This window comes from Miscanthus floridulus, chromosome 10 (genome assembly GCF_019320115.1).
Source record: "Miscanthus floridulus cultivar M001 chromosome 10, ASM1932011v1, whole genome shotgun sequence".
Lineage (NCBI taxonomy): Eukaryota > Viridiplantae > Streptophyta > Magnoliopsida > Poales > Poaceae > Miscanthus > Miscanthus floridulus.
Window position 1 is genome coordinate 11,151,071 of NC_089589.1, and position 22,730 is coordinate 11,173,800.

Consider the following 22,730-nt stretch of genomic DNA (forward strand, 5'->3'; position numbering starts at 1 on the left):
CTATATCGCTACGGATCCTTTGAATTGATGGTGCTATTTTTTGAGCCAACAATGGTATGTGGCCCGATGTGCCAAAATTAATCACCTAGTTCTACCTTGCCCCGCCGGCTATTGCACATGCTGCACTGATGGTCCAGGATTATACTGTGTCTGATTCGTAGTAGTACCCTAAGCTTGTTCAGATGAACCATGAACTGTCTGGACATCATCATTACCAGCTGGTGCTGCTTCTTAAAGGCTAGGTACCAACTTGATTAGTCCCTTAGGTCGACTGGATGTGGAATGTTGTAACAGGCCAGCCCAACTTGACCAACTAGAAACCCATGAATTGCCTCTTTCATGGCGTTGTGGAATGTGTCCAAGAAAGCTTCATTATGGCCTGATATGGCATCACGAACAGATTTGTTTACAATTTCCATAAAGAAACGTCTGTCTTCGTCTTCAATTGTATCTGTCTGCCCATGTAATAGAACTCTTGGTAGTGGATATTTCTGAACAATTGTGTTGTCACGTGTTTTGGTGTAGGACAACAAACACTTGTTCTGAAATTCTTCTATAGCTTTGCCGATGACATATTTATCTCCATCAGGTAGATCTTCACAATGTACCATAAGGATGTCGTTGTTGTTGTGAACCGCCATGACGATTGTGGGGTCCCACCGAGCAGTGCCAAGAACGTGTGTCGGCATGAAATTTTGTCCCGTGCCGAGGGCACACGAGCAAGCCGGAAGGGTCCGCTCGATGAAGCTGGAGATCCACCTAGCTTCAGCGTAGGGATGGTCGATCCTGTGCACTCCTCCTCGAGACATGCCAGTCAATTTGACCTCTGCAATTGACAAGGAGAGAAAGTTTATCAGTAATTTAGGGTGGAACGTGCCGGTGTTGCCAGACAGTCCCGAATGTACGGCTCTGAGAGCCGATATAAAAGGAGATCGACTAAATAGTTCAATTCCAGCATATTCATAAGAATAAACTAGTTAAAACTCGTGGGGTTGTGTAAGAAGAATAGGTTATCGTTCAGATGAATATCATTATTTAGAAAAATATTAGTCAATGGCAATAAGATGTTAACAATAATAAGTTTATGCTAAGCCAATGACTGTAAGTAACCGAACCCCTTTTTATATAAAAGAAATAGTTCATCATCATTCAACCATTTAATAAAGATAAATCTAATGAACATATTAGATCTCATCTATCGCTATGACCAGTGGGGCATGAGGCAGAATCATGCAGCCCGTAGAAACAACAATAGACTCGACGACCCTAACTTATTACTGATACCAGTGGGGCATGAGGCAGAATCATACAGGCTGTAATATAATAATAAGATTACGAGGCTAACATATCTTTAAACCTATCTTTACTTCAATAGGTCTCGTGACAGTGAACTATTCATGAAAGCACTCAATATCGGCTAAAACAACCGATTTAGGCATAGTGCTATAGTTAAGGTCATGCCCTATCAGGAACAGATCTACCAAATAACGATCCCCACTCCACGGTGCTAACAGTGGGGTGTGAGGCAGAATCACATAGGCCATGATAGCGGGCCATGGAAAGGTTTTCGCTAGCCTATAGATCTACTCAAGACCAGACATGCCTTAACCGCACACTATGCACGATCAAGATTGATATAAAACAGCCGATAAAACATAACTCATCATTTAAAGCACAGATTAGATCAGATTTAGATTAAGAAATGATGGGTTAAATAGGATATAAGGCCGATCTAGATCAATCCCAATCGGGCTGAAATGATATTGCTGTAATTAAATAAATAATGGAAGCAATAAGCAATATCGGTAACTTAATGAATCTATCCGAAGGAACGCCACCCTTAGATAGAACCGATAACTTGACCTTAATCTAGTTCGAGTAGTGGAGGTCGACCGGATCGATGCAGCCTTACTTGAACTAGACAAGAGTCGATAACTAGCTTATACTAGAGTCACAGTGGAGGTCGACCGGATCGATGCAGCCATACGAAACAGAAGTATAAGCCATGACAGTACTTATAGACAAGTAGTGGAGGTCGACCGGATCGATGCAGTCGTACTCACTGAAGAACTCATCGAGATCTACTCTACTCCTACTCCTAAGGGGTGGCCGGAGCTAAAAAAAGTAAGGAACTTGTATTTGATTGATTGTGTGTTCTTTACAATAGCCGGGGTTTGATATTTATACTCGGGACCTACGCATGATTCCTATCTAAGCATGACTCATCACAATTTTTTTGGCCCTAGAGAAAACATTCCTAATTTAAGATAACTTGGACTCTAATCTTTCCCTTTTTGTAGAGTCCAACATGCCTTGTCTCGGCATCGATCGTAGCCTTTGTCATTATCCGCTGGCACTATCTGAAGAAAGCTAATTCCAGTGTTGCATTCGAATCAGCTGATACCTGTCCTGCACAGCGATTGATTCCTTGATGACATGATCTTGGGAGCTTTCAAGTCCCTACGATTCTTCTTCCAAATTTTGATGTAAACAGTAGCACTATTACAAGTGGTGGAGCAATGGTGAAGATCATAATGATGGTGGAGAGGCCATGGTGATCAAGTGCTCAGCTTGGAAAAGATGAAAGAGAATAACAAAAAGCTCAAGGCCAAGGTGAAACTTGATAGGAGCTTTTTGGTTTGGTGATCGAGACACTTAGCGAGTGTGATCACATTTAGGATCGATAGTCATACTATTAAGAGGGGTGAAACTCGTATCGAAATGCGGTTATCAAAGTGCCACTAGATGCTCTAACTCATTGCATATGCATTTAGATCTAGTGGAGAGTGAACACCCTTGAAAATGTTTGTGAAAATATGCTAACACACGTGCACAAGGTGATACACTCAGTGGTTGGCACATTTGAGCAAGGGTGGAGAAGTTGGTGAAGTGAAGGAGGTGATTGTCACTAAAATTCAGTGACCAAACTCAGCCTATGAGTTGACCAAACTTAGCAGTGTGCGTCCAGTCAATTATAAAAAGGAGTAGCGTGCTCGGGCTATGTCTGGAAACAGACCGAACCCAACACAGTGATTGTGACCAGACGCGCAGGGCTTACGTCTGGTCATAGGTGACGTACGCTGACGTCGGGCGCGAAACTTGACAAGCAGAGGAGGAGAACTGACCGGACGCTGGGCTGGGTCCAGTCGAGGTGCATCTAATGCGTCCGATCATCGTTTGGGCGCTCTAGAACTTCTCTAGAGTTGTCCTGACACTGGGAGGCCGAGTTGATCGGCCCGGTTGGTCATCTGTTGGTGGCGCACGTGGTTCTGTTGACCTGACGCAGCGCGGGAGAATCAGGACAGTCGTCAGCGTGTCCAATCTAAACTCAAGTGATCACATGGGAGTTTTCGACTAATGGAGATCAGGCGGTCGTGGTTTAAATGGGGACATGTGGACGTTGATCCATGACCAGACACTGGGGTGCCATGCGTCCAGTCATCTTGATCGGCGTGTCCGATCGCCCCATGGACAGTGAGGCATAGGGGGCCAACGGCTCTATTTCATGGGAGCCTCTATTTATGCCCCTTGGCTGGCTCAAGCTCACTCTCTTGGCCATTCGCATTGACATAGCAACCTTGTGAGCTTAGTCAAAGCCCTCCCACTCATCTCCATCATTGATTCATCATCTTTGTGAGATTGGGAGTAAATCCAAGTGCATTGCTTGAGTGATTGCATCTAGAGGCACTTGGTGTTCATGATTCACTATGGGATTCGCTTGTTACTCTTGGTGGTTGTCACCACCTAGATGGCTTGGGGCAGCGAGGATCATCGAGTGGAGGTTGGTGATTGTCTCCGGCTCCGATCATGGTGATTGTGAGGGGTTCTTGACCTTTCCTCGGTAGGAGAGCCGAAAGGTACTCTAGTGGATTGCTCGTGGCTTGTGTGATCCTCATCTTATGTTGATTGTGCGGCAACCGGTTGTGGGTTTGGCGTGTGATGCCAATTAGCGCATGAATCTCCAAGTGAGTGAATTGCCACAATGAGGACTAGCTTGCCGGCAAGCAAGTGAACCTTGGTAAAAAACCTTGTGTCATCATTGTCCGAGGATTTGTTGGTATTCACTGTGATTGATTGTGATCATATTGTGATTGGCTCAATTCCTCAACACGGCAGTATAACCATCACATCCCCTCTCTTGTATTTATATTTCTAGTGTTGCTTCGTTCTTTAGTGTAATTAGTTTTGAGAGCAAGCTTGTGTCGGGTCTAGTGGTTAGTGTGGCTCTTTAGTTAGTCTTTGCGAGCACACTAACTTAGTGTAGTGACATAGCCTTTGTGTGCTTAGAGATCATAGTCACTTGAATTATGATAGGTGGCTTGCATTTTTAGTAGGCTAGTGCAACACTTGCTTCGCCATTTAATTGTCTAACATATTTACTAACTGTTGTTGTAGAAATTTCCAATAGGCTATTCACCACCCCTCTAGCCATTAGGACCTTTCAAGTAGTATCGGAGCCATGGTCACCGTGATTTGAGGCTTAACAACCTTTGGTGTCAAAATGGCTCAAATCAACAACACCAAGAAGCCACCCCAATTCAATGGCTCCAACTATCCTTATTGGAAGGTTAAGATAACAACATATATCAAGTCAATCAATAGGAAGGTTTGAAAGGTCGTGGAGACCAAGATTGAGATTGCCAATCAGGAGGCTCCCACCGCTGTAGAAGAAATATTGCTCCAAAACAATGACATAGCTCTTAGTGCAATTCATGATGCTCTTGATGAGAAGACATTTGAGCAAATCAAGAACAGTGAGATGGCTCATGAGGATTGGAAGAAGTTGGAGGAAACATTTGAGGGCACTCAAGTGGTGAAGGGCATCAAAGCATACATTCTCCTCATTGTAGCACTTCCACTTCTACCTCATCTAGTAGTGATGGTTTCACTTGTGATGCCTCACTAATGGTTGAGAATGAGACTCTCAAGAAGGAGGTTAATGAGCTCACTCGCACCTTAGGCAAAGCCTATGGTGGTGAGGACCGCTTGCTTATGTCCTTGGCAAAGAAAAAAATCGCGGGCTATAGAATTTAGCGGGAGCCTGTCCCGGACGCTATCGGCGCTATAGCGCACGCTATAGCGGCGCTATAGCCCCGCTATAGCGGCAGCCAAACACAGTAGCGTCAGATGGCTGAGCACACTATAGCGGCGCTATAGCGACTGCTATAGCGCGCTATTTATATACAGCCAGGCAACATATGATAAACTCATAAGCATCTTCTAAACTGATAATCATATGACAATCATAACTTTATAAGAGCAAACAGGCAACATATTCATAGTTTCATACTAGTCCAAAAAGGCATATAAAGCCATAAACAGCAAAACCACATCCATAAGGTTCAAACAGCCATAACGGCTTAAGCATAAGTGCTTAAACCACATCAAACATCCATAAGGTTCAAACAGGCATAACTATTAAGTCCTGATAAATAGTCAAACAGGCAAACAGCCATAAAGGCTAAAGCATAAGACCATAAGTGCATAAGCATAACCACATCACATCGCCACATCGGCACATCCACATCATTCAGCCTCAGAAGCAAAACTAGAATCAGATGCCATATCAATGTCATTTTCTCCATCAGAAGATGAACCAGATAACTCATCATCCTCATCAGTAGTAGGGATGAACCTCTTCCTCTTCCTGGTCTGGTTACCTCCCTTTCTTTTTTCTTGTCCTTGAGGTGCAGCTGCAACTCCCTGTGATGATGCTCCAATTTCTCCTTCCTGCTCTAGATCTACTTCTGTTGGCTCAATGCCAGTGATCCACTCATTGTCTTCATCTTCTAAAGCATCACGAACAGGTTTCTCAAGGGGATCTCTGTCCTTGTTGTCCTTCTTTTGCCTCAGTTTTGAGTTGAACTTGACAAACACAAGATCCCTCATTCTGTCATGAAGCAGCCTGTTGCGTCTCTTTGTGTGGACCTGCATAGGTTTGATGCCATTATTTGAAAATTCAATAACAAAACAGGATTGAATAATTGCACAAATGAACATAGGAATCAGTAAGTCAGAATGTCAGATTCATACTTGTTCAAATGAACTCCAGCATCTCTCACAAGCTGATGAACTGCATGTCAAACTTAGAATTCTAGCAGCTAACTTTCTGAGGTTTGGTGCACTACTTCCATGATTCAGCCACCACTTAGCTAAATTACAAAAAAGTGGAAAACAGAGGACAATGTAAATTATTTGCCAAGAGAAAACAGTATATAAGAAATTTATTTGCCAGAGGATAATTTTTCATACCTGGATCAAAATGAATATTTTTGCACTGCCTTTTAGCAATGTCTTTGCCAAAGGATCCTTCAGCATCCTGAAACTTTTGAAGCTCTTCTATAATCTTGTCCTGAGTGTCTTCATTTGGAACAAGCTTTGTAATGCAAGTTATTACACCATCTCTAAATGATTCATTCTCCTCTATATCCTTCTTGTTTTGATAATAATAGAAAGGGTTCAAGTAGTAACCAGCCCTATGTAAAGGTGTCTTCAGCTTACTGTCCCACCTTTTGTCAATGAAGTGAAAAACTTCCTCAAACTTTTTACTGTCATTGTTAAACCTCTTAGAGATCTCATTCTTAGGCTCTAGTAGATACCCATACAAGAACCCCATTGCTGGCACATCACTGTCCATTCTCCTCAACACAGTAGCTAATGGCTCAAAGTAATTAACAGCAGTCTCAACTCCTTTCCAGAAAGTTTCAGACCTCACAATCTTGTTTGCTTTCTTCCCTTTGACACTCTTTAGGTAGCCTAGTTCACTGAGGTCATCTTCCCTAAAAAGCCTCTGCAATTGCTTCTTGTTTTCTAGCAAGCTCTTCAAGTTCAGATAAGCTGTAGCAAACCTTGTGACACCACACCTCACCAAATCTCTAGAAAGATACTTCCTCATCAGGTTCAAAACTCTAGTATGGCCATACAGAAAAACAGTCAAGCACTTTGCTTTGCTAATTGTTGCTGCCACTCTTGGCATCTTTCCTATGTCTTCCAGCATTAGATCAATGGTATGGGCAGCACAACCATTCCAGAAAATAGAGGGGTGCTTTGCTTTCAACAAACTTGCTGCTGCCTCATTTGGTCTTGCATTGTCAGTCACAACTTGAACTACATTTTGCACCCCTATTTCCTCAATACATTTAGCAACCAGTTCAAAAATGTATCTGCCATCTTTCTTCACAGCTGAGCAATCCACTGAATCAAGAAAACAAACTCCATACGCACTATGAACTACCAAATTCATCACACCTCTACCTCTCTTGTCTGTCCAAGCATCTGTCATAACTGAGCATCCATTTAGCTCCCAAGACTCTTGGTGAGACTTCAATAAATCCTGCACTTTCCTCTTCCTTTTTTGTAAGAATTTCCCACTCATCTCATATGGAGTTGGCCCTCTCAAGTTTCTGCCAAAGTCTCCAATAGCCTCAAGCATAAGATCAAAGCTAGGTAGTGTAACAGCGTTGTGTGGGATACTAGCTTCATAAAAAAACTGACAGATGTACTCACATGCTCTGTCCCTCTTCTCTTCCCTTTTTTCAGTTGACAGCTTGGATTGAACCTTATCAGCAACAACAGATTTGCCCTTCCTTGCAGCCACTATTTCTTCTGGTGTCAGTTTACAGAACTTATCAATAGGACCTGAAGAAGCACCTTTGCCACTCACCTTCTTCAACACAATAACTGAATTGAGTTCTTCATCACTCTGTTCCTCTCCTTCAGAATGGCTCAAATCAACTTCAGCTCTATCATCTTCTTTCTCCTTACTCTTCCTTTGCTTGTTATCCATCTTCTTTGATAGCAACTTAACCATTTCTTTTTGCACATCAGATGGAACTTTAGTACACTTTGCAACACCACATTTAGGAACTTTACCAAGGTGGTACTTGATTCTAGTTATTCCACCATGATAAGTGTTGTCACAGTAGTTGCACTTGAGAGAACCTTTCTTGTTCACATCTGGCATTGTGCAGTGCTTCCAAGCTGGGTCAGATGCTTCATTTGATTGGTTGCCTGTGGATGCAGTGCTAGATAAGCCTACAAAGTGGACAGAACAGAATTAATAAGTGCTTGCTCATTGTCTCATTGTGATGATAACTGATAATTAATAAGTGGACACCACATTTCAATCAGTAAATAAAGTAATAAACTGATAGCCATACTTTTCCAAAGTTCAGTTACTCTGTGGGAATGACAAACATACAGTAGCAAAATGTATGGTAGAAAAATTCAAATCTTAGAAGTAGAATCATGCATTCCAGAAGTACTCAGTAATCATCTGCCAGTAAGTACAGTAACAAATTTCATTTTAGTTTTCATTTTTCAACATCATATTCATATATAAAAAACCTGAGCTCTCCTAATTAGACTATTCAGAGAGATACAATCATGGAGGGCAATAGAACATGCCATGTTCCTAAATGAACTAATCAAGTAGTAAATCAAAGTATCAAACACATCTCCATAACACAGTGATGACTGATGACACAACCAAAGGTAAGCATCTAGCATATGCATCTCCATCACCAAAGAACAGGGGAGAAGAACAGGGGAGAAGAAATTACCTATTGTTGGCGCACTACCATCAAGACTTCGATTGATTTCGCTTGGCTCAGTCATTGTTGACACTTGAAGGAGTGCGCCCAGCCTGCCGCCGTCGCCCAGCCTGCCGCCGTGGCCCTGGCTCCCGCCGTCGCCCAGGCTGCGGCCGTCTCCCAGCGTGGGAGGGCGGAGTGGGAGGGCGGCCGGAGTGGGAGGGCGGACGCCGGACGCGGAGGGTGGAGGTCGAGAGTTCGGGTGGAGGGCGCGGTCGCCCAGCGGCCGCCGTCGCCCAGGAGGTCGGGTCGAGTGGCCAGGGTGAGGAACTGACGATGGACTAGGGTTCCAGCACTTTTGGCTCGTGTATGTTTCCCTGAATCGGGCCCTTAGTGGGCTATATCTGACCGGGCCGCGTTTTTTTTGGGTCAGCCAGAGAAACAGCAATAGCGGCCATTTAGCGGCGCTATGGCGCTAAAGCAGTTTAGCGGCGCTATAGCGCGATATAGCGGCAATAGCGCGCATAGCGCGAATATGAGTAATATCGTCGCGCCAAGTCCTCTAGGCCGCTATAGCGCCGAAATAGCGCGCTATTTTTTCGTGGGTCCTTGGGTAGCCAAAGAGCTTCTCTCTACAAAGAGGGATTGGACTATACCCCCAAGAAAGGCAAGGCAGCCTTTGCTCCACACAAGACTAGTTTTGTAAAGAACAATGGTCGTTTTGCACTAGTTGCAAGCAAGTTGGTCATAAAGAGCATGAGTGTAAGGCCAACAACAAGAATGCTAATGTATCCTCAATTAACCTTGATTCTTTCTATGTGCTGACTAAGGGTACAAATGGTGTGAAGGCTAAGTTCATTGGTGCACCATGGATGAGCTCAAAGAAGAAAGCTATATGGGTGCCAAAGAGCTTGGTCACTAACCATCGGGTATCAGTATTAGGGATACCCGAAGAAGGGATCCGAGGACCACGAATGACAACTCACCTAGATAATCAAGGATGTATTCCAGTCTCGATCGACCCCAAAGGGATGGTTTTTGCCATGCCAGACCCCTTGGGCATGGCCCCATGTCGCCTGACCCCGAGGGTACGGGAGCCATCTCACCCGACCCTGAGGGCACGGGCTCCATCTAGCCCGACCCCTCAGGCTCAAGCTCTATTTTGCCTGACCCCTCAGGCACGGGCTTCGCCTCGCTCGACAAGGTCCGTACCACCCCCAACCAATATGGGTCCAAGCATGTGGCCCTAGGTCAAGCCTCTAACACTAGAAGGGGCATGGGCATGCCTTGACATGACTCGTGGCCATGACAGGCCATGCCCGAGGGTTCGCATCACCAACAGTGATGGGTGTGTGGGCGTTGTGCTGCCTAATCCCCATATGGCCGCTGACAGGCACGTTGGTTCACCACGCCATCTGCCTTGATGGGATGGAATGCCACGACCAGCGGATGACATCGATGCATAGCACCAGTGGTGAATAGGAGCCTGACATGGAGCCGTCCCCATCACCATCTACAACGTCGGTGGGACTCGCATGAAGGAGAAGAAGGATGCGGTGATCCCAAAGAACTTCTCGTTGATTCTCTCCCTCTTTCTCTCTCTCTCTCTCTTCTCTTTTTTTGATGTAACCTGCATCTTCCCCTTCTTCTATAAGAGGGGGACACAATGCAACACAACATAAGGACATAGGCACAAGCACATGGCTGAGCAGCTGAACAAACTCTCAACACTTTTCAATCCTTCCACCAGAGACCTAGGATCCGCTCCCTCTCTCACCCATCTATAACCCCTACTATAGATAGTGTCGGTAACATGAGCAGCAGTAGACTGGACATAGGGATGTTCTGCTCGAACCAGTATAATCCATGTGTCTTCTGAGCATACCATCTGGGCCAGATGCACAAACTAGAAACTTACTAGCCGGTGATCCGAATCACCGATAGTTGGCGCACTAGGTAGGGGATTTTTGCGCATCTCGACATCCACATTAGGCCTCGAATGGCTAATCATGGCGTCAGCTGGGTTTCGGAAGCACACGTGTGCTTTGGGAGCCTAGACTTCATCATCACAATGGTGGGAGAGTTGGCGCAGGCTCCTGCCACCGTCCAGCCTCTCTACTCTGCCAGCCTCAATGTGATCGTCGAGGCGCTTGAGGAGCTATAGCTACACGCGCCGGAGGCCCATGTCCCCGGGAGCGATCGGCTCCTCAGCTTTTACTACGGTAGGCTAGAGCACCAACTCGATGCCTTCCTAGGACCCCGACCATCCTGAGAGGAGCTACGCTGCCTTACTTTCTCCTTCGCCAATGCCATGATGCAACTCGCCAGAGGGGAACCGCTCTCCTTGGAACACCTCACCCGGGGCTCCCCAGAAGCGTTCCCATTCGGTCTGCTCAATGCTACGGGGACCATTGGCCACCTCATGGTGCAGCGCATGCACCCATCCCCTATGAACGACAAGTTCGTGGGGATGACCGAATACATCACAAAATCTTTCCACAACCTTCTCGTGGGAGATTCAGAGTCGCTCTCTAACTCTGACTCCAGCAGGGGGAGCCATCACCCCTCGTGAGAATGTTTTATGGTAGGTACCCCCGAGGGACGCGTCGAAAGCGTCCATGAGGGAGAGGCTACTCCACCAAATGACCTCAATAATGAGGTTGAGGAAGATGCAGGGGCCCTTCCTCACATGCGGGTGGAACAGCTAAGGGGGTGGCACTAGGAGCTCGAGGATGCATGACTCCAACTCGAGTAGGAGCACATAGACTCGAGCAAGAGATCGAGCGCCATGGACACAGTGGGTGTGCAAGCACCATGGCCCGTGACGTGAACCAGAGGATCATCGAAGATGATGGAGCCCTCCCACACTTCGCCTAGGCAAGCCAAAACATCACTGCTGTGGCGGCCTTGCTCCATGGACTCTCAAAGCCCACAACACCCGAGGATCATCGGGCCCATCGCAAGATCCACACGCTGCACGAGCGCACGGTGGTGCAGCAAGCGGAGAGCTCACTGTCTCGGCGACACGAGCTTGACGCCAGTCAGCACGTGTGCCCTTGAGATGACATGTTAGGGACGTGTCTATCCACTAGGCACCGTGCAACGGCGAGAGGCACGCCGCGGCCCTGGTGCCTAGGCATCTCGGCCTCCACCATGACGCATGTAACACCTAGGATGCCTATAGGCATGGATGAAGCGATGAGAGAGAGGAAGCCTACCATGGCTACCACCCTCATCGCAGTGGACGCTACAACAGCAGTGAGGACCAGAGCCCGAGCCCTGACCTTAGGCACCACCTTCCCACTGTGGTACCAACCACTGACCAATATCCCGAAATACTCTAGGGAAACAAACCCTAGACTGTGGCATGACATCCTTCCTTGTCGATAAAAGATGCTCGGCAGTCCACCAAGGGGTATCCCATGATGGTAGATTTGTCGGTGGGGATGCGCGTAATCAGGAACCAGATGGTGACACAAGGCGCGGAGACAACGATTTAGATAGGTTTGGGCCGTCTGATCGACGTAATACCCTACGTCATGTGCCTTTGGTGTATTGTATTGAATACATGATGTCGAGTAGAGGACCCCTGCCTCTCCTTATATACTCTAGAGGGGCAGGGTTACAAGTAAAGTATCCTATTTGGTATTATACAATGTCTTGTGGTGCACGCCGAGCAGCGCCGTGCACGCCTTGATCTTATGGGTTGGGCCACCTCCGATGGTGCGGCCCATGTCTTGGGGGCCATACCCCCAAAGTTAGTCCCTGAGCCTAACAGTAGGTGACGCAGTCACGTGGTGCTAGGGTCATAAAGTAGAAGACCAGCCAAGCAGGCAGCTAGTCCCCGGGCGTAGCCTCGAGATGAGAACAAGCACATTCACCGCAAGGTGAAGTGTGCCCACTTAGTCCCTGAGCCTGCTGGAAGATGAAGAATGAATCTTGTAGCAGGGTCAAAGAAAAAGAAGTCTAAAAGCTTGCCGATGTCGTTTGACATGTGCGTATCAAGACCCTAGACGTGCTGCCCAAGATCAGCACCCTGATCTGAATAGCATGGAGCAACTTGATAGCACACCGACAAGACGTAACAAGATCCAAGCACCGAGGAGTCCTCGGCGTAGCCGGCGATGTCCGACCAACCAGGGAGCTCCCGGCGTAGCTGGCGATGACCGAGAACCGAGGAACGAGGAGTCCCCAGCGTTGGCGGCAATGACCGAGCACCGAGGAGCGAGGAGCGAGGAGTCCCCAATGTAGGCGGCGATGACCGAGCACCAAGGAGCGAGGAGTCCCTAGCATCACTGGCGATGACCGAGCACCGAGGAGCAAGGAGTCCCTGGCGTTGGCGGCGATGACTGAGCATCGAGGAGCGAGGAGCGAGGAGTCCCTGGCGTAGGCGGCGATGACCGAGCACCGAGGAGCGAGGAGTCTCCAGCGTAGGCGGCGATGTCTGAGCACCGAGGAGCGAGGAGTCCCCGGTGTCGCTGGCAATGACCAAGCACCAAGAAGCGAGGAGTACCCGGTGTAGGCGGCAAGGTTCGAGCACCGAGGAGTCCCTGGTGTAGGCGGTGATGTCCGAGCACCGAGGAGTCCTCGGCGTAGGCAGCGAGGTCCGAGCACCGAGGAGTCCCCGGCATAGGCGGCGAGGTCTGAGCACCAACGTAGCTGACAATGTCCATGCGGTGAAGTGTGCCCACTTAGTCCTCAGCACGAAGATTCCAAGGGCCGAGGAGTAACCGACGTAACTGGCGATGAAGCACGAGCGACCAACATTCTGGTCGACTGGTCGGCGGTGAAGTGAACATTGAGTAGAAGCGACCGGCGACTAGTCTGATCAACTGGTCGGCGATGAAGTCCATGAACCAAGCGGTCCGACCAGTTGATCGGTGGAGAAGCCCGAGCACCATGTGGTCCGATCACTTGGACGACGATCCTGCAATATAAATATGTAGAACGGGTAGTACATGATGTACAAATAAAGAAACTCCAGAGAAAAATCAGCAATGGTGATGAAACGGCGTATGCAGTTCGGCCATCAGTTGGCGTGAAAATATATTTATGTTTAATATAAACCGCCCGACCAGTTAGTGTGTAGCTGAGTCTCCAGCCCTGGCTAGCCCATAGTCCATAACATCGAGCGCGGAGCCCATGCACGTGTAGGAGGAACAGACATCGCTAAAGAGCCGCTACCGGCCACCCATAATGCAGAGGGCAGACGCTCGTGCACGTGTAGGGAGGAGCCAGAGACAGGGCCATCTCTAGAGGCGTCCGACCATCAACATGACTGTTCGAGGGTTCGAAAAATCATTTGGAGAGCAAATATGGAGAAAACAGCTCGGAGAAACACTATGACGATATACCGAGATTGGAGAATATTTAGAAAAATATTAAAGCGTGACTTAGCTTTGGACAGAGCGTCTGATCGGTGGCGTATGGCGTTATCTGGTCGGCGACCTAGTCAGCTCGCATAGGGGCTTGCTTGGCTGCTTGGATGGTTTGCTTGGCGGCTCGATGCAGTCGGATAGGTGCGCGGAGTCAGAGTTGTAGTCGGACAAGCGTAGTCGGGGCCTGATGGAGTTACCCCACATAGGGAGGCGAAGCCCGTGTCCGACAAGGCTGAGGCGCAGTCGGAGGTCTTCCTCCCACGTACATGCATGGTGATCCTTGTTGATTTGCTTGCTAACCGATGAGATCTTGTCGTCTGGGCGCTTGGGCTCAATTCGGGCGTACAGCATGTCGTGCATGCATGGATGTACGAATTTTGCCTTGGTTAAATATCTTGCATGGCCCCCATATATTCTTGTTTCCTCATGATGGAACGATGCTCTGGCCGGATCTTCATGGTGCTGTAGAGTAGACTAGACGTATGCTTGACTAGGATTATTTTTTAGGCAGCCGGGCTCGATGGTAATCACTAATCATTGTGCACGTATCAAACTGGAGCAGGACTCCTATGCATGTCCGATCGGGTCGGAGTAGGATTCCTGTATTCCCATGCGGATGCAGCTCGGCATGTTTGTCGAAGCCAAGTGAGACCGATCGGAGGAGGATGAGAGTCACGCCGTCATGTAGTTTGTTGTCCTATGATTGGATCTAGAGAACTGTGATGTCGCCCATCACCGTTGTAGATAGCGCTTGAGCCGAGGGATATCAAGCCTGTCAGGCTGTTGAAGCACGCCGTCGCAGGAAGTCAGGTTGCCACGAGCGGCGTCGATCTTGAGATCCCATCTGGTTCACCATAGATCAGCGCACACGAGCCCTTACTTGGCATGCCAACTATCGATAAAAGATGCTCGGCAGTCCACCGAGGGGTATCCCACGATGGTAGATTTGTCGGTGGGGATGCACGTAATCAGGAACCAAATGGTGACACAAGGCGCAGAGACAGCGATTTAGACAGGTTCGGGCTGTCTGATCGACGTAATACCCTACATCCTGTGTCTTTAGTGTATTGTATTGAATACATGATGTCGAGTAGAGGACCCCTGCCTCTCCTTATATACTCTGGAGGGGCAGGGTTACAAGTAAAGTATCCTATTTGGTACTATACAATGTCTTGCGTTGCACGCCGAGCAGCGCCATGCATGCCTTGATCTTGTGGGCTGGGCCACCTCCGATGGTGCGGCCCATGTCTTGGGGGCCATACCCCCACATTCCCCCTTGGCGAGGTTGTCCAAAACCGGGATGCCACAAGAAGGATTGTGAAGTGGGCACTCGAGTTGATGGGTCAGGGTATTTTGTACGCCCCTTGGATGACCATCAAGTCCCAAGTCCTATCTGAGTTCATGGCAGAATGGACAGAGATCTAAATGCCACCAGCGGCCGTCGACCAGGAGTACTAGACGAAGTACTTCAATGGGTCACTGATGAAGAAGGGGGTCGGCATGGGGCTAGTCTTCATTTCACCCCTCAAAGTGTGCATGAAGTACATGGTCCGCATCCACTTCCCTGCCTCCAACAATGTGGCCAAATATGAGGCACTCATTAACGGCCTATGCATCGCTATTGAGCTAGGCATCTAATGGCTCGACGTTCAGGGCGACTCCTAGCTGGTCATCGACTAGGTCATGAAGGAGTCAAGCTACCACGACACCAAGATGGTTGCGTATTGCTAAGAGGTCCACCAGCTGGAGGACAAGTTTGATGGTCTCGAGCTCAATCACATCCCAAGGTGGCTCAACGAAGCAGCCGATGCGCTAGTAAAGATGGCGTCCAGCTGTGAGCCGGTGCTGACAGGCATTTTTGCTAGCGACCAGTACAAGACCTCGGTCCACTATGAGGAGCCAGAAGGAACTAGTGATAGGCCACTGACCATAGGCACAGGGGCTGACCATCCCTCAGCTCCCCCTGACCTCAAGGTCATGGAGCTTGATGCAGACCCAGTGGCAAAGCCCCACCCTCTTGCTAACTAGAGGACACCTTACCTCGGTTACCTCCTCCATGAGGTGCTACCGATGGACAAAATAGAGGCTCGGTGGCTCGTGCATCGCGCCAAGTCCTTTGTCATTATTGAGGAGCAGCTCTACAAGCGAAGCCACACCGAGATCCTACAACGCTCCATCTCCATCGAACAAGGGAAGCAGTTGCTGAGAGATATCTATGGTGTGGTCTACAGGCACCATGCCGCACCTACGACCCTGGTCAAAAATGCATTTCGACAGGGCTTCTATTGGCTGACCGTAGTAGCCGACACTAAACAGATTGTGCGCACCTACGAAGGGTGTCAATACTACGCTTAATAGACCCACCTGCTGGCCCAAGCACTCCAAACGATCCCCATCATGTGGCCTTCGTGGTCTAGGGGCTTGATATGGTTGGACCTCTAAACAGAGCGTCTAGGAGCCATACGCACTTGCTTATCGCCGTAGACAAGTTTATAAGGTGGATAGAGGCTCGATCGATCTTCATGATCAAGTCCGAGCAAGCCGTGCTGTTCTTCCTTGATATCGTCCATCACTTTGGAGTCCCAAACTCCATTATCATGGACAATGGTATGCAGATCACCAGGAAAAAGTTCCTCCAATTCTACGATGAATACCACATCCACGTCGATTGGGCTGCCATGGCGCACCCTTGCACGAACAGGCATGGTCCTACAAGGCCTCAAGCCTAGGATCTTCAACCGCTTGAACAAGTTTGGAGGATGATGGGTCGCAGAGCTCCCCATGGTGCTCTGGTGCTCTGGAGCCTAAGGACAACACCTAGCCGACACCCTTCTTCATGGTCTATGGTTCTGAGGCTATCCTCCTGACCAACCTTGACTATGGAGCGTCGAGGGTCAGGGCATACAATGAGCAGGGAGCCGAGGCGTCCCTCGAGGATGCCATGGAGCAGCTCGATGAGGCGCACGACATTGCCCTACTCCACTTGGCTAAGTACTAGCAGGTGTTGCGCTGGTACCATAGTCGTCAGATGCGGAGTCAGGCCTTCAACGTCGGGTACTTGGTACTCTGCCTCGTCCAGAGCAACAAAAACTGTCACAAGCTCTCTCCACCGTGGGAGGGACCATACGTCGTCGCAGAAGTGCTCCAACCCGGCACCTACAAGCTCAAGACCATCGATGTCAAGGTCTTCATCAATGCATGGAACATCGAGCAGCTATATCATTTTTACCCTTAGCATTTGCATGTACCCATGAAAACTAAGAACAGTGCTTCTGAAATACAAAAATGCGTTCTTTTCCGCTATCTCGTCCTCGATCCTTAGTGACACCTGACCCCAGCAACGGCATGGGGCTAGGCCTCACTTTGGGGCTGATAAGAGCATACCTATTTAGACACAATTGTAGTGCCTTACCCCTTCTCATGTTAAGATCTAAAAGCGACAGCTGTGGAAACGAACACTGAGTAAAGTTGGTCGAACTGCAAGGAACCGACACCCCAGCAACTACGGCGTTCTTGCTCACCAGCATGATTAGGATCTTTCGCCCATGCCTTAAGCTTTGTAGCCTTAACAACAGAAAAGGGTCAAAATGCAGTAACCTTTTTATAACACAAAAAGAAAAAAGTTTGTTTGACCAAAACAAAACAACTAAAACTTGTTCATTTATTACAAGACCACCACTTCGTTTATCTAACTAACTAATTTTTTGGGGGGATGATCGCATCCTCTATCTTGGCAGATAAGTCATGTGCTAGAGGAGCCACCTCCTTCTCGATGTCCTCCAGCTAGGTGTCGGAGTAGCCGGGCGTGAAGCCTTGGCTCATCGTCGCTAGATCGATGTTCTCATAGTGAGAGCGAGCGATCATGAACGACCGATTGACGCCAAAGTAGAGCACACCCCTCATAATGTCGTGCACTTGATCTATGATTTGGACGATGTGAACTATGAGCGAGCTTGTCGCCCACACCGGGGCTAGCTCAAGGTCGCTGTAGACTAGCTAGATGGCGACACATAGGGCATCGTGCTCTTCGCTCTCCTTTAGGAGGGTGGCCTTCACCTCGTCGAGCTCCTTCTCTAGGCCATGGCTCTTCATCACCTCCACCGTGAGCATGCCATCAAGTCCTATCCAAGTCACACGACAACCACGTCAACAAACTCACCATGGGTTCTAGGGAAAGGACAACAAGGCAAACTAGAGGATCACGGTCCACGTCTGCCTAGAGCTTGCACGCCTTGTCATGTCACCGGGTCACCTCAGCCTCTAGATTCTGGATCTGCTCCTGGCGCTAACTCACCTCCATGGTGGGTCTGGTAGTCACTGCTTCCACCACAACCTTTAGGTCCTTTTCTTCCCAGAGCATGTCCTCTAGGAGGTAGATCTGCTACCAGGCATTAGCACGCTCCTAACGAGCTAGGTCACGCTCTGTGCGGACCCCCTCTATGGTTTGGAGCAAGTAGTCCCACTCCTTCCATAGCTGCTCGGCCTCCGCCTTGTCCATGCGCGTCCTCTCAAGCAGGGCCACGAGCTTCTCCCCAACCTCTTGGTTATCAATGTGAGCCTCTGCTTCCTTGATCCAAAGATCGGCCAACTCATGGTGGACGGGGGTGAGCTCAGCCACCTCCCGATGGGCGGCAGCGAGCTGTGCTTCTAGTTCCTCACGCCGCCACTTCTCTTTGGCAAGGTAGTCCCAAACATCCTTCTCGTGATGAAGGAATAGGAACTTGTCCTAGCTTGGTCCATGAGAGACTACAGAGAGGACATGAGTTGAGAGGCACAAAGGAGAGAGACAAAGGTCAAAGACATGAACATGACATTCTTGGTCGACCGGCGTGACAACATCCTATAGTGAGTTCAGCGTGGTGGTCAGGGTGTTGACCGTGATCCCTACCCCCGAGTGAACGTGCCCCCACTCCCTCTCCTCTGCGACATCATTGAGGGCAAAGAGCGTCACCCTTGGGTTCCATCGGTTGGCCCACTAGATCTGGGGTCCTCCCTAGGCGTGCGGGTTGCCACCAACCCAGACCAGAGGCAAGGATGCCTCAGCACCGACCCTCAACAGCGCCGATCCCTCTCACGATAGCAACTCCCCTAGCATGGGCCCCTAGTAGTATAGGGGATGGGTAACGCAGACGAGGAAGCCTAACCTGCCGTCGCGCCCGCCAAGGATGCACTGAGCGTGGCCTCCTCTGTCCGCCCCACCACAGGTGCGGCCATCTGCACGGATGACAACCCCAGCTATGTCATCTCCACCAATGATGTCGTGGTAGTGCCCGGTCATGCCACATCCATCGAGGACACCTCGGGTGTGGCCTCCCCTGTCTGCCCTGCCACAGATGCGCCCGCCTACACGGACGATAGCTCCAATCGCGTTGTCTCCACCTATGATGTTGTGGCCACGACTGGCTACACCGTGCCTGCCATGGGTGCCCTGGATGTGCCCTCCACTGCCTGCCCTCCACTAGACTTAGCCATCGACTGCGCCTCTCTGGTGGACCCCACGGTCACCCCGATGATGCTCTTGCTAGTCTCTAGCCTGACACCAGATGGGTCCTGGCGTGCCCACCAAAGGGCAAGAGTCTTTTTTGGTGCTAGCTTCAGGAGGGTCCCGCCTCCTCCAACGCTGTGGAAGGCACTGCGGTCAGATCACGGTGAAAAATTCATTAGAAACAAAAGGATGAAAAATTCTCAACCGACCTTGATGCCATCGGGCACAGATGTTTCAGGGCCAGCCCCCACAACCCCAGCTACAACTCCTCATTGTGCTACCACTTTGAGCCCTCCCTTTGCTTGGGAGGCTCGGATGAGGTGGAGCCGCCAGCTCCCCTTGGCTCCGGGGGCGCCATAGAAGGCCCAGACGGAGCGGGGCGGCTTGCTCCCATTGTCTCTAAGGGTGTGTCCTCCCCCTCTTGCTCCAAAAGATGCCACGGGAAGGGACCCACCTATGGTGAAGGTGGGTCCTCATCCCTGCCGGCTAGATCATCCCACGGGATGGGCGACCTAGAGCCGTCCTCCTCCTCCTCCTCCTCTTCTTCTTCCTCCGACGATGAGCCTTAGCGTCGCTTCCCTCGCTGCAGCTTTGCCTGCTCCTTCACCCGCCGTTTCTTCTCCTCATCATCCTTATCCTTCTTCCTCCACTCATCTGTGGCACAGTTTGATGCCCTCACGGCCGCATGCTCCGGTAGCGGTGCGACAAAGGCTCAAAAGCCCAAATCTACTAGCAGCTTGATAAAGCCTGGCATTGGCCATATCATGGGATCTCCTAGGATTGGGAACACGATGTCATACTCATCTGTGGCCACCTTGATGCGCTACACAATCTCGTTGTTGTGAAACGGCCCCTAAGGCAAGCACCGTCCCACCGAGTTTCACAACTGGCATCATCACGAACAATGGGAGGGCATGCACCATAAGCGGTGCCACCCTCCTCACGTGGTATGCTCCAATGACGCCGGCCCCATGAAGGTCGCGGCTCTTTAGGGAAGCGGCAGCCTCAAGGATGTCATGCATCCTCTTCTTTTCCTTGTCGGGTGGCCCCCATGGCCACTGTCAGCGGCGCCTCTTCGATCAAGGGCCTGGTGAAGTCTAGCAAGGGGATAGTAGGGTGGTTCTTCAAGTAGAACCACTGCGCGTGCCACCCCTTGTTGGATCTGGAGAGCTGGCAGGGCATGTACTCAGCCGCTCGCTGCCCCTGGAGGTGGATGCCCACGCATTCCATCAACATCAGGATCTCCCTACCTCTGTCCTTCTTCCTATGTAGGGAGATGGCGAAGAAGTACCTCCATAACTCAAAGTGCGGCTCAATCCCTAGGTGCCCCTTGCACATCGTGATGAAGGCAATGATGTGTTGGATCCCGTTGGGTTGAGGTGTTAGTAGCTCGATCCTGATAGTGGTGCAGCAGCCCCCGGAAGAACGAATGAGGGGAGATCGCGAGCCCACGCTCAGTGGAAGGGTGCGAAGGAGACGATGTAACCGTCAAGCAGCATCGGCACCTCCTCATGGCTGAGAACCAGCCACTCCATCCGCTTGAGTGTAGGTGACATCATAGGTGACGTCGAAGCGGTACCACAACTCTATGGAAAGCGAAGATGGAGGAGCAAGGACTTTTTGGTGGCAGCGAAGATGCGAAGGCTATGGATCTAGGGCACTGGTGGTGGATTAGCAAAGACAGCAGATCCAAACGATAGTGGCAGAAAGGCAGAGAAGGCAAGGTTGTAGTTTAGCATGCCAAAACATGAAGGGGGCGCTATTTATAAGGCAGGATGAGGCGAGAGGTGAACCGTCCACCTAGATTTACGCTACCACTGCACCACGTCACATCGCCCCTCCCTCCAAAGATCATGCATGCACTACCTCTGGCCGCTCGCTCGAAGGACGCGCCGGATGATGGGTTGCCCGATAGATGGGCTAAGAACCGTCACAGGTAAGGAAGGGATACGGGGCTAAAAATGCTCCCACAGCTCATTACGGCCCACGAGTTCGAAGGTTGGCCCACTGACGGGTTCACAACCGCTCTAGGGAACCTTTAGAGCGAGGGGTGGAAAAGGATGGGCCCACTAGCAGCCAATACCCAAGCGCACGAGTGCTATGGGCATCCCAGCCCACGTTCAAGTCCTGACCAGCGCGCTAGTCCATGGTTTTTTCTCGAAGAAAGGCAACGAGCCCTTGGGACTAGACGAACGGATCCAAGAACTATATGGACTGGCCGTCAGGAATCTGGAGTCAGGTCACCAGCTAACCCATGCCAGGACCCCAAGGAATGGGACACCAAGGCCCCACTTGAAACCAGCCCATTAACTAGCTAACCGAGCACCATAGTTCATCCACCGAGGAAAACATGGCACGACTCAACCCCGCTGTTTTTTCGAAAAAATGCTTGAGGGAGAACGATTGGAAGATGAGGTGACCCCTCGATTGGACCCCCGCAATGCTGTGAGGGCTCAGGGGGAATTGGGCTTGTGAAGAGACCGAATACACGGTCGCACGACAACGGCAGGATCGATCGGGTCCTAAGAGGGGCCAGAATTAACGAAAATCCTCTTCGGTCCCCAAAGAAATCCCACAGCTACACGCCCTCGAAAGAAGTCTAGGCGCAACAAAAAGGGATCGTAACCCACCAAGGTGTCCATGTGGACAGCAGAAGATCAAAGCCCTCGAAGTCCCTCCATCCAAAAAAGCCTACGAAGGAGTATCCTACTCCTCCATAGGCTCAGGGGCTACGGTCTGGTATCAGTATTAGGGATAACTAAAGAAGGGATCTGAGGACCATGGACGACAACACGCCTAGATAATCAAGGACGTATTTTAGTCTCGACCAATACCGAAGGGACTATTTCTGCCTCGCTAGACCCCTCAGGCATGGGTCCCCATGTTGCCTGACCCTAAGGGTACGGGAGTCGTCTTGCCCGACCCTAAGGCCATGAGCTCCGTCCCACCCGACCCCTCAGGCACGGGCTCCGTCTCGCCCGACCCCTCGAGCGCGAGCTCCACCTCACCCGACGGGGTCCGTACCATCCCCAGCCACTATGAGTCCAAGCATCTAGGCCTGGGTCAAGCCTTTGACACCAGAAGGGGCATGGGCATGCCTTGACATGACCTGTGGCCATAATAGGCCATGCTCGAGGGTTCGCATCACCAACAGTGACGGGTGCGTGGGCGCTGTGCTGCCTAATCCCGTACGGCTGCTGATAGACACATCGGTTCACCACATCGTCTGCTAGGATAGGATGGAACGCCATGACCAGCTGATGACGTCGAGGCATAGCACCAGTGGTGAATAGGAGGCCAACATGGAGCCATCCCTGTCACCATCTATAGCATCGG

At 50.0% G+C, this 22,730-nt stretch overlaps 1 protein-coding gene across 1 annotated transcript; it reads right to left on the reverse strand.

Annotated features, from left to right (window-relative positions):
* Positions 1-5,526: 5,526 nt before the first annotated feature.
* Positions 5,527-19,187, reverse strand: LOC136488004 (uncharacterized). The gene is made up of 5 exons (XM_066485066.1): positions 19,054-19,187; positions 8,562-8,935; positions 6,253-8,034; positions 6,034-6,152; positions 5,527-5,928 (listed from the first exon to the last, which is right to left on the reverse strand). The coding sequence occupies exons 1-5, from the start codon at positions 19,185-19,187 to the stop codon at positions 5,527-5,529; spliced, it is 2,811 nt and encodes a 936-aa protein (XP_066341163.1).
* Between the last annotated feature and the right edge of the window lie 3,543 nt (positions 19,188-22,730).

Excerpts from the sequence above, each read along its gene's own strand:
- LOC136488004 (XM_066485066.1), bottom strand. The coding sequence starts at position 19,187 with ATGACCGGGCACTACCACGACATCATTGGTGGAGATGACATAGCTGGG. Across the intron at positions 8,035-8,561 it reads TGGTAGTGCGCCAACAATAG|GCTTATCTAGCACTGCATCC; the intron begins GTAATTTCTTCT and ends TCCACTTTGTAG. Across the intron at positions 6,153-6,252 it reads AAATATTCATTTTGATCCAG|CTAAGTGGTGGCTGAATCAT; the intron begins GTATGAAAAATT and ends TTTGTAATTTAG.